The 11,013-nt window shown below is 38.2% G+C and overlaps 1 protein-coding gene across 1 annotated transcript; it reads left to right on the top strand.

Moving 5' to 3' along the window:
• The first annotated feature begins 1,378 nt into the window (after positions 1 to 1,378).
• Positions 1,379 to 7,884, top strand: LOC119995529 (lignin-forming anionic peroxidase-like). Its single transcript, XM_038842046.1, has 5 exons — positions 1,379 to 1,391; positions 1,527 to 1,549; positions 2,542 to 3,099; positions 3,806 to 3,819; positions 7,437 to 7,884. Exons 1-5 carry the CDS (start codon positions 1,379 to 1,381, stop codon positions 7,867 to 7,869), a joined length of 1,041 nt encoding a protein of 346 aa, XP_038697974.1. The 3' UTR covers positions 7,870 to 7,884.
• The last annotated feature ends 3,129 nt before the right edge of the window (positions 7,885 to 11,013 follow it).

Raw genomic sequence — 11,013 nt, 5'->3', positions numbered from 1 at the left:
GTCGAGATATCATTGCAAAGTGATTTTTGGTATTATTATAAGCCCCCTACACCTTTGCATGGGTGATCAGTTCGGCCGTATAAATGTGTAACTTTTTCCTGCCTTCATCTCAGAAGAGGTTAGAGGAGGGCAATAGGCTCGGCTTCTCTTTGCCTTTACGTTTCTTTTATTGTCTCCACGACTTTTTTATTTAGTTTTTTTTTAAAAAAAAACTAAGTAACAATAAGGTGCCGAGCATCATGTTTCTTGGGTCCTCTATGGATAACTGAGGGCCTTTCTTCAAAAGGTCCGCGTGTGTCCTACTGCTTGAGTACCAGCTGAGTTGAGGGGGTGTTGTACGATGTATCATTCCAGCCAAGCTGTCTCTTTTTAGAGCTTCGATCATAAGAATGAGTCAACAACCAGTTGGTTGCAGTACACGTAATGCAATAGGTTGCAAATTACAAGTAATGTAATACCATGTGTTTAGCTATGGGACCCGTGGTTTTACAGTACACAACGTATTTTGAGAAAAATAGACAATGTGTTGAGTAAAAAGGGAACTAAAAAATATATACGCTCCATTGATAATTCGTTCCCAATGGATCGTACATATTTTTCTCTAGAAATACGAAAATGACATGTAGCCTATTAATTTGATAGTTCATAGGAGCCTGATCGTACTATATTTTATATATTTTTAAACCTTACTTTACACTTGTTTTTGTCTCTTTTAATTGAACTAAGCATGGATTCTACATAACTTCTCATTATTTTGATTTTCAGAATATTTATGAGAAAAGTCATGATTTAGAGTGTGTTTGGATTGAGGGATTTGGAGGGAAGGGAAAGGAAGGGAAATAGAGTTTCCTTCCAATTCCCTTGTTTGGATAGTTTATTAAAAATTAAGGGGAGGGATTTGAGGGGATTTGGAAGGAAGATTTCATTAAATTTTTGTTAAAATTCTTTCTCTCCAAAATGGAGTCATTTGGAGGGAAGGGATTACTAATTAAATCATTTGTAAGTTAAATATCTATTTTACCCTTGTACATAATATTTTAACATAAAAATAAGGATAAATTAGTAAATTAAACAAATTTTCCTTCCTTCTTTTTTTTGTCTATCCAAACATGGGAGAGGGAAAAATAATCCCCCTTCCCCTCCCTTCCCTTCTCTCCCCCTCCCCTCCCTTCTCTTCCCTTCCCCCCAAATCCCTCAATCCAAACACACTCTTAAGCTTACTTATTTTGGGATGGATTCAAGTTCAATAATGAAAAGAAGTGGAGCCCGGCTGGAGTCAATGAAAGGCGTTGCACGTGATGGTAAAAGATGGCCTTGCTCTTGGCTTTTGATTGGATAAAATACAAGGGAAGCAAATCAAGCAAAACAAAGTCAAAGAATGGAGAGATTCGGTTGTATTAAGGAAGGGCAATTGAAGGAAATCCAACTAAAATCAGGAATGCAGTTTGAAGGAAGGTTTTTAGTGTATAAATAGGAGGTCACGGCAGTACAATAGAGGACACGAATTGGAGTGCCACATTCTCTAGCTTTTGTTTTTGTTCTTGTTCTTGTCTCTAGTTTTCTCTTTGTTTTTGTTCTTGGTTCATGATGTTCTCATATTTAGTTTCCTTGTGTTCTTATAACATGAGTAGCTAAACTTCTTTGCTAGGGCTTGATGTAGTCTAGTATGGTTATTGCAAGTACTTCAATTAATTGAATGCATAATGTTGGTTCATGATTCTTGTCTTTAATTTCTATGCTTATAATCTATTGTTTGTTTGATTGACTGGCCACCAATTGAATGCTCAATTAGATTCATCTAGCTAGGATTAAGGAACGAACCGAATTCACGTGTTTTAGTGGAACTGAAATTAAGGAAATCAATTGTCGACTGCCATGAACAAGGTTTAGGGGATTGATTGGTTGTTATAGTTCTTTAGATCGTAATGAGTTGTTAGCCTTGGGTTAAAAACTGCGAACCGAACAGGATTAATCCATTGTTAATAATATTTGTTGGCACCGCGAACGAACGAACCAACATATTTAAGAAAGAATCAACCCTTGAATCGGAACCATAATTGTGTGTTTGTTAATTGAATGCTTGTGATACGATTACTAGGTGAAATCATTTCCCTAGTGTTCTTCTCTTATTGGATACAAAATCTGAATTTTATTTCTTTGTTTTTATTATATTTTATTTACATCAATCATTCTCCCTTTTTCCCCAAATCTTAATCATTCATCAAGTTAGGTACATTAATTAGATTAAGTAGTCTCCGTGGGATCGACCTCGTACTTGCATACACTCTACTATTCGTAGACTCTTGTGCACTTGCGAGAATTATTACATCAGAGCCCAACAGGTTTACTTCATTGATTTAATCAATGGAATAATCTTATTGCACACGTTTGTTTATAAAAATAGAGGGAGTCATATAATGCTGGCAGACAACATTAAAGTGTATCACACACACACCCGGCATAGCCTTTCTCAACCCCGATAAATTATTGCAAACTTGCATGCATTCTCCACCAATTCCTAATATAATTTCCTCTCTCAAGTCTCAACTATTCCTCCTTCTTCAATATGACTACTTCAGCTGTTCAACATTCTACCAATATTGGTGCTTCAATGTTGATGCTCTTTATCATGAGCAAACATGCCAATCCCAGCTTTCTTCAACCATTTATGAGAGTACATGCCCTAATGCACTCACTACCATACGTACCTCAATTAGATCCGCTATCGCTAAAGAACGTCGAATGGCGGCATCTCTCATTCGCCTCCATTTCCATGATTGCTTCGCTGTTGGATGCGATGCATCCATCTTACTATATGAGACCTCCTCAATCCAAAGTGAGAAGACTACCAGTCCTAATAATGGTTCTGTTAGAGGCTATGGAGTCATAGACAATGCCAAAGCCGAAGTAGAGAAAGCATGTCCTGGCATTGTATCTTGTGCAGATATCATTATAGTGGCCGCCAGAGATGCATCCGAATATGTAGGTGGTCCATCTTGGATAGTGAAACTTGGAAGAAGAGACTCAACCACTGCAAGCAGAACTTTGGTGGAAGGTGGAGACCTTCCTGCTTTTACAGACGGCCTTGAACAACTTATTGTTGGTTGAATTGTGCTCATCTGTCTCATTGTTTCTTTTGTTTTATTATCTGTCTTGTTTGGCCTTTTTAGTTTTGGGGTATTCTGGTCTTTTTATGTTGACATTGGAATTGTTTTTAAGGCTGTAGTCTGTGTCTTTGAGAAGTAAAACGAACGAAAAACCTTTTGGAGTTCCCTAATGAAAACCCTGCTTGTGAGGTCTTAAACTGAGAGCATATGTTGTTCTTCTGATATCATTTGGTAGTGTATTTTCAATCAATAGTGGTATTGGAGCAAGTTGTGTTCCTTGGATTGAAGATTTCAGTCATGGCGAACTCGTCTGAGAAAGCTTCCACTCTCATGCCGGTCTTCCAGGGTCTTGGTTATAATACTTGGAAGGTCAAGATGCGCACATACCTGATGTCAGAAGGGCTGTGGAGCATGGTGGTTACCGGCTACCAGGAACCTGAAAATGAAAGCAGTTTTGAGTTTGCCGAGAAGAAAAAATTAGAAAGCGATAGAATGGTTAATGCCAAAGCTCTAACAAGGCTTCAAAATGGGGTGAGTCCTGAAATCTTTCCTCGAATAATAAGATGTGAATATACAAAAGATGCATGGGAAATTATTGCAAATGAATTTGGAAGTGATGAAAAAACCTCTGTTATAAAGTTACAAAATCTCAGAAGGGAGCTTGAAAATGTGCAAAAGAAAGAAAGTGAGTGTATTAGGGACTTCTATTCTCGTCTCATTGATCTGGTGAATCAGATGAGGATTTTGGGGGAGGATATAAATGATCAAAAGTGCAAAAGATGCTGATAAGTCTTTCGAAGAGGTATGACATTGTGGTTGCTGTCTTTGAATCAAAAGATCTCTCTATATTGAAACCAGAAGAATTAGTGAATGCACTTGAGTCTCATGAGAACAAACAGCAGAAAAAAGGGGATTCAAATCAGTCATTGGAGTCTGCCTTTCAGGCAAAAGTTTCCATGAGGGAGGATGCTAGAAAAGGCAAGCAAGTAAACTGGAAAGGAGATACAAAAGTTTAGCGTGAAGGAAACTCAAATGCATCTGATAAAAGGATCATCTGTGATATTTGTAAGAGGTTTGGTCATGTTCCTGATGACTGCTGGTTCAAAGGTAAGTTCTATTTGTTCAATTTACTAAGCAATGTTCTATTTGTTCCTGCACTTAGTCAAAATTTACTAAGTGTGGGACAAATGATGGAACATGGATACAGACTGGATTTTGTAGATGATAAGTGTACTGTTTTTGATAGAGAAAATCATGAGAAAGTGTTAATGGTGGTGAAAATGAAGAACCAGAGGAAGTTTTTAGTTGATCTGCCATGTCAAGAGGAATATGTTTTTCAAGCAATAGAGAAGAAAGAAACTGTTTCAGACTTGTGGCACCAGCGTTTTTGTCATCTTCACTCTACTGGTTTAATGTCTTTACAAGAAAAGCATCGGGTTATTGGTTTACCTAAGCTTTCTTCTATGACTGAAAAGTGTGAAGGGTGTATGCTTGATAAGCAACATAGGAAATCATTTCCTCAAGCATCATCATGGAGAGCATCTGAACCTCTTCAACTTGTGCACACAGATATCTGTGGCCCCAAGAAAGTTGAGTCTTTCAATAAGTGTAAGTATTTTCTTACATTCATTGATGACTTTACTAGAATGGTCTGGATTTATTTTCTAAAAGAAAAGTTTGAAGCATTTGTGTTTTTCAAAGAATTCAAAGCTGCAGTTGAAAAGGAAAGTGGTAGACAGATAAAGAGTATTAGAAGTGACAGGGGAGGGGAATTCAACTCCACTGAATTTAACAATTTCTATAAGCATGAAGGGATCAAGAGATATCTAACTACTGCATATAGTCCCCAACAAAATGGCGTTTGTGAGAGGAAGAACAGGACTATAGTTGAGATGGCAAGGGCTATGTTGTTTGAAAAGGAGCTTCCTCTTATTCTATGGGCTAAAACTGTTCACACTGTTGTGCATGTTCTGAATATTAGCCCCACAAAAAGCTCTGATAGATTTGACACCTAAAGAGGCTTGGAGTGGAGTAAAAGTCTTTGTTGGATATCTCAGGGTCTTTGGATCCTTATGCTATGTTCACATACCTTCTGAGAAGAGGTCTAAGCAAGATGCAAAGAGTAAGAAATGCATATTTGTTGGTTACAGCTCCAACTCCAAGGCCTATAGGATACTTGATCCCGAAGCATGAAGTTTTACATTAGTAGAGATGTAGAGTTTGATGAGACTAAAACCTTGCAGCTGAATGTTGATTCTGAAGACAAAAATTATGATCGCAACTATGATCTGTTGGTTGAGCAAGAAGTGGATGCTGATAACTATAATGATGATGCTGATGATTATAAGTCTGTGAATGAAGGGAATTCTGATTTCCAAACTCAAGCTACAAATACCCATTTAAGTAAAAAAGCTGATGAAGAAGGGAGTGAGAATGAGTCTTCCCCAAGAAAGATGAGAAGCATGTCTGACATTTATGAATCATGTAATGTTGCTACTGTTGAACCTGAAAGTGTGGACGAAGCTATGTCAGATCCTGTTTGGCTAAAAGCTATGCAAGAGGAGTTACGTATGATTGAAAAAAATGATTCATGGTTCTTGGTGAATAGACCCCTAAACAGGGACATTGTTGGTGTCAAATGGCTATTTAAACTCAAGCTCAATCCTGATGGAAGCATTCTAAAACACAAGGCTCGTCTAGTTGCTAAGGGTTTCTCTCAAAAACCTGGTGTAGACTATTTCGAGACCTTTGATCCTACTGCTAGACTTGAAACTATCAGAGTTATCATTTCTATTGCAGCTCAATGTAATTGGAAAGTACATCAGTTAGACGTCAAATCTACATTTCTTAATGGCTTGCTGGAAGAGGAGGTTTATGTCGCTCAACCAGATGGGTTCATTGTGAAGGGAGAGGAGGACAAAGTCTATAGATTGAGGAAGGCTCTCTATGGACTCAAGCAGTCCCCAAGAACTTGGTACTCAGAAGTAAATCAATTCTTCAAGAAAATGGGTCTTCAAAATAGCAGAAGTGAGGATACTCTCTACAATCTCATTGGAGGTAAATTTGTCTTGATTATTTCTATCTATGTTGATGATATTATCATTTCTGGAAACAATGAAGTTCAGATAAAAGAGTTCAAAAAGAATTTGATGAAGAAATATGAGATGACTGATATTGGCTATATGAGCTACTTTCTTGGTATTGAAGTGGAGCAGACATCTAAGGGAATCTTTATATCCCACTCCAACTATGTGAAAACTATATTGGAAAGGTTTAATATGTATGGGTGCAATGCAGTGACAGTTCCTCTTATAGTTAATGAAAACCTTGTAAAGGATGATGGATCCCGAAGGTGTGATGCAAATATTTATAGAAAATTGGTTGGGAGTTTGTTATATTTGACAGCTACCAGACTTGACCTTATGTTTGCAGCTGGCTTACTCTCAAGATTTATGCAAGAGCCTAGTGTTACTCATTTTGGATAAGCCAAAAGAGTGTTGAGATATCTACAGGGAACTATTGATTATGAGATTTTTTATAAAGCTGGCAGGGAAGTGAAACTCACTGGCTTCTGTGACAGTGACTAGGCTGGTTCTGCTGATGACATGAGAAGCACTAGTGGTTACATGTTCAGTGTTGGTTCTGGTTGTTGCAGCTGGAACTCTAAGAAACAGAATTGTGTGGCTCTATCCTCTGCTGAGGCAGAGTATATTTCTGCTGCTAAGGCAGCCTCTCATGCTGTCTGGCTGAGGAGAATTCTAAGTGACATTGGAGTTAATCAAGAGGAGGCAACTGTTATTCAGAGTGACAGCAAGTTCGCAATTGCAATTGCAATTGCTAAAAATTCTGTGGATCACAACCGCACCAAACACATTGCTATCAAATACCAGTACATAAAAGATGTCATTGCTAAGAAGGTGGTGTCATTGGAGTTTTGCAGGTCTGAAGTTCAAGTTGCTGATATCATGACAAAGGCACTTCCAAGAGATAAATTTTGTATGCTGAGGAGTCTGCTTGGTGTGATGCCCAGAGCTCAATTCAAGAGGGAGTTTGTTGGTTGAATTGTGCTCGTCTGTCTCATTGTTTATTTTGTTTTATTATCTCTCATATGTGGTCTTTTTAGTTATGGGGTATTCTGGTCTTTTTGTGTTGACATTGGAATTGTTTTTAAGGTTGTAGTCTGTGTCTTTGATAAGTGAAATGAATGAAAAACCTTTTGGAGTTCCCTAATGAAAACCCAGCTTGTGAGGTCTTAAATTGAGAGCATCTGTTGTTCTTCTGATATCATTTGGTAGTGTATTGTCAATCAATACTTATAACATCCTTCAGAAACAAAGGCCTTAATGCAAGGGACATGGTTGCGTTGTCAGGTTCCCACACAATAGGACAAGCTCAATGCTTCACATTTCGCGATAGGATATACAGCAACAACGCAAGCGACATTGATGTCGGATTTGCGAGCACTCGCAAGCGTGGCTGTCCAGCTAGTGGTGGCAATGGTAATTTGGCACCGATGGATTTGGTAACGCCCAATTATTTTGACAACAATTACTTCAAGAATCTACAACAACGGAAGGGACTTCTTCATTCTGATCAAGTTCTCTTTAGTGGCGGATCCACGGACAGCATTGTCAATGATTATAGCAAGAACGCCAACACTTTCAAGTCTGATTTTGCATCTGCCATGATCAAGATGGGAGATATTGGTGTTCTCCCTGGTTTTGCTGGTCAAATAAGGAGAATTTGCGGCGCCGTCAACTAGACCTACTTGCATTCTTTTTTGTATTTTGATTCAAAATTCTTTTATATCTTTGTCACACCTTCCCTCATTGAATTAATGAACGTAGTGTGATGTTCCTGTAGAATCCGAGTCTGGGTTTAAGAGTAGAATTTACTTTTTCTTCTTCATTCAAAGAAAGAAACCCTCGAAAAAAACATAATTCCATGACAATAGGAACATCACAATTATCAGAAGACAAAATTATTTGTGTTCATCTCCCAACCAATCAAAACTTGTGTTCATCACCCAAGTCCTTGAGAGAAAATTTTCTGGCAAGAGCAAGGACGATCCTGTAAAGAAGAGAAACATGGGAACCTGTTAAAATAATATCATCCACGTAAACCAGCAAATAAATGACAGCGGAAGAATATTTATAGATAAATAAAGGGCAATCTGCACGGGATGTAGTAAAACCAAGTTGATGCAAGGCATTCCGTAAGGCAGTAAACCAAGCGCGAGGTGCCTGTAAAGGCCGTAAATAGACTTGCGAAGAAGGCAGAGGTGCTTAGGATTATCTTTTGTCAATGAAGCCTAGAGGTTGCTTCATTACTACTGTTTCAGTGAGGGATCGATTGAGGAACACGTCGTTAATATCTAATTGTTTAAGCGGCCAATGATGCATGGTGGCAATGGAGAGGATGAGATGGATGGGGGTAGGTTTAACCACTGGGCTAAAGGTCTCTAAATAATCGATGCCTGGACGTTGGAGGTAGCCCTGAGCAACAAGACAGGCTTTGTAGCTTTGGATGGTGCCATCTGAGTTGCGTTTGATTCGAAAGATCTATTTGGAACCTATAGGACGATGAGTAGGTTCGGGAGGAATAAGAGTCCATGTTTTTTTTTTTTTCAGACAAGGGCTTAGCCTGGGATTTTATTAATCAAGGAAGAGAAAAAGACTCTCTTCGATGGCTTACAAGAAACGAGGGGGGCATGAACCTGACCTCGACAACAAGAAGAAAAAACACAACAAAAGCATAACCAACCAAACAACAACAAGCATAAAACCCACAAGAAGCCTATTTTCTAATACGAAAAGCTGGGATCCCCAACCTATCCATCTGGAGCAAACCTTTAACAGTAGGAGGGAGATTACAAAACCTGTCATAGGCTACAGAAACTTTACTGTTGGAAGCTTTGGAAGCTAGGAATCTGCAGCACCATTGAGCTCCCTGTATGCATGTTTGAAGCTAATGTCCAGTGACGTAGAATTTTTGGCTATAGGTCTCTTCAAGTAGATCAGATTCCAAGGGCAACTCATGCTCTCAGAAAGAATGTTAATAACAATTAATGAATCAGATTCAACAAGCAGGTTTGAGAGCCCTAAGGAAGCAACAAGATTTATACCCTCATGAATAGCCATCATCTTAGCAAAGGTAATGGAATTAGAGCCATAAAAATTAGAGAAAGCAGCCACAAAAATGCCAAAGCTACGTCTAATAACACCTCCACCCCCTGAATCTCCAGGATTATTCAAGGCACTACCATCACAATTAATTATAGTAACATTGTGAGGAGGAGGGTTCCAGTAAAGAATAGAAACCTTACCTTTGCTGCTGGCTCTCATAGGAATATAGAAGAGCTAACTAACATTTAAATCTCTGAGTTCTATATTCGAAGTCTTGGCTTTACACTGGAATTGCACTCTGATTTGATCAATATTGTGCCCACCAGTAAGCTGAGTTTGTTCAAACCTGCATTTATTGCGAGCATACCACAAATTCCAACAAATAAAAGCAGGAATCATGCAGGCCAAAGCCCCAATGACTGACGTCATGTTTTTGTGTTGCCACCAAGTTGTAAGTCTCAATAAAAGAGCATTGCTACTAAAATTGAGACCAAAAAAATTACAGAAGAAGGACCATACTTGACAAGCAATGGACCCTTCCACTAGAACATGTTCCACAATTTCAACATGAGGAAAATTAGTACAGCAATCACATTTAGAAACAAGACTAATACCTTTTTTCTTAATATTTTCATCCACAGGCAGCTTATTATTTAAGACTTTCCACAGGAAGATGGAAATCTTGATTGGAATTAGGTCATGCCAAATATAGTCATAAACTGGATTGAAAATATTACTCTGCCTAGTGACATGCCAGGCAGACTTAATCGTGAAGTTACCATTTTGATTAGGCATCCAGATCATCTTATCAGGGCAATCATAGATGGAAGGGATTTCAGTGAGGATTTTCTCCAATATGAAATCAGGGATAAGCTATCTAATTTTATTTTCATCCCATTTATGATTTAAAGTGAAACTAAGAACAGAAGTTGGCTAATTTGGATTAATATGAATTAAGGCAGACAGAGGGCCATCCTTTAACCAATTATCCCTCCACATATGAACTTTACCTTGACGAATGATGACTTTAATGTTTTTTTCTATCACTTGTCTAACACTACACATTCTTTTCCATGTTATAGAACCTGTAACAGGAGCTTGAATGGGATGACAACTCCTACTATATTTTTGATGCATAAAAGAAGCCCATAAAGACATGTTTTGTCTAAATTTTCACCATAACTTACAACTTTGGGCCACCACCATTTCTGAAATATCTCTAATGTCTAAACCACCCTCAGCCTTAGGCCTAGTAATCTTCCTCCAAGCCACCCAATGAAACCTATTTCCAAACTCAGTCTTCCCCCAAAAGAAGTTGGCACATATTGAATTTATTTCATGAAGAATCTTTTTAGGAGGAGAAAGGACAGCAAACAGGTAAATGGAAAAAGAGGATAGCACATGTTTTAGAAGGATTAATCTTCCTCCAACAGAAAGCAGAGAAGTACTCCAGTTAGCAACTTGAGACTTGAATTTGTCAACTAAGTTATCATAAAGATTAACCCTCTTCCTCTCAATAGACAAAGGGCAGCCCAGATAAGCGATAGGCAACTTTTTTTTTTATTAAAGCCAGTGAGCTCCATCCGCCTTAAAGTCCTAGAAGTAATCATTTTTTTTGGGAAAATTATACAACTTTTATCTTTATTGATTAGCTGACCAGAACAATGCTCATACCTAGAAAGCACCTTCAACAAGCCTTCTAAAGCTTTCCTAGAACCATTGGAAAAAAGAAGGATATCATCAGCATATGCCAAATGAGAAATAATATCCATTCTTCTTCT

Source organism: Tripterygium wilfordii, chromosome 3 (genome assembly GCF_013401445.1).
Source record: "Tripterygium wilfordii isolate XIE 37 chromosome 3, ASM1340144v1, whole genome shotgun sequence".
Lineage (NCBI taxonomy): Eukaryota > Viridiplantae > Streptophyta > Magnoliopsida > Celastrales > Celastraceae > Tripterygium > Tripterygium wilfordii.
The sequence above is the reverse complement of the archived record's forward strand: the minus strand, read 5'-3'. Positions and strand labels throughout refer to the sequence as shown.

Coding starts and splice junctions, on each gene's coding strand:
- LOC119995529 (XM_038842046.1), top strand. Junction 1,550..2,541: donor TTGTTTTTGTTCTTGTTCTT/GTCTCTAGTTTT, acceptor TCCTCTCTCAAG/TCTCAACTATTCCTCCTTCT.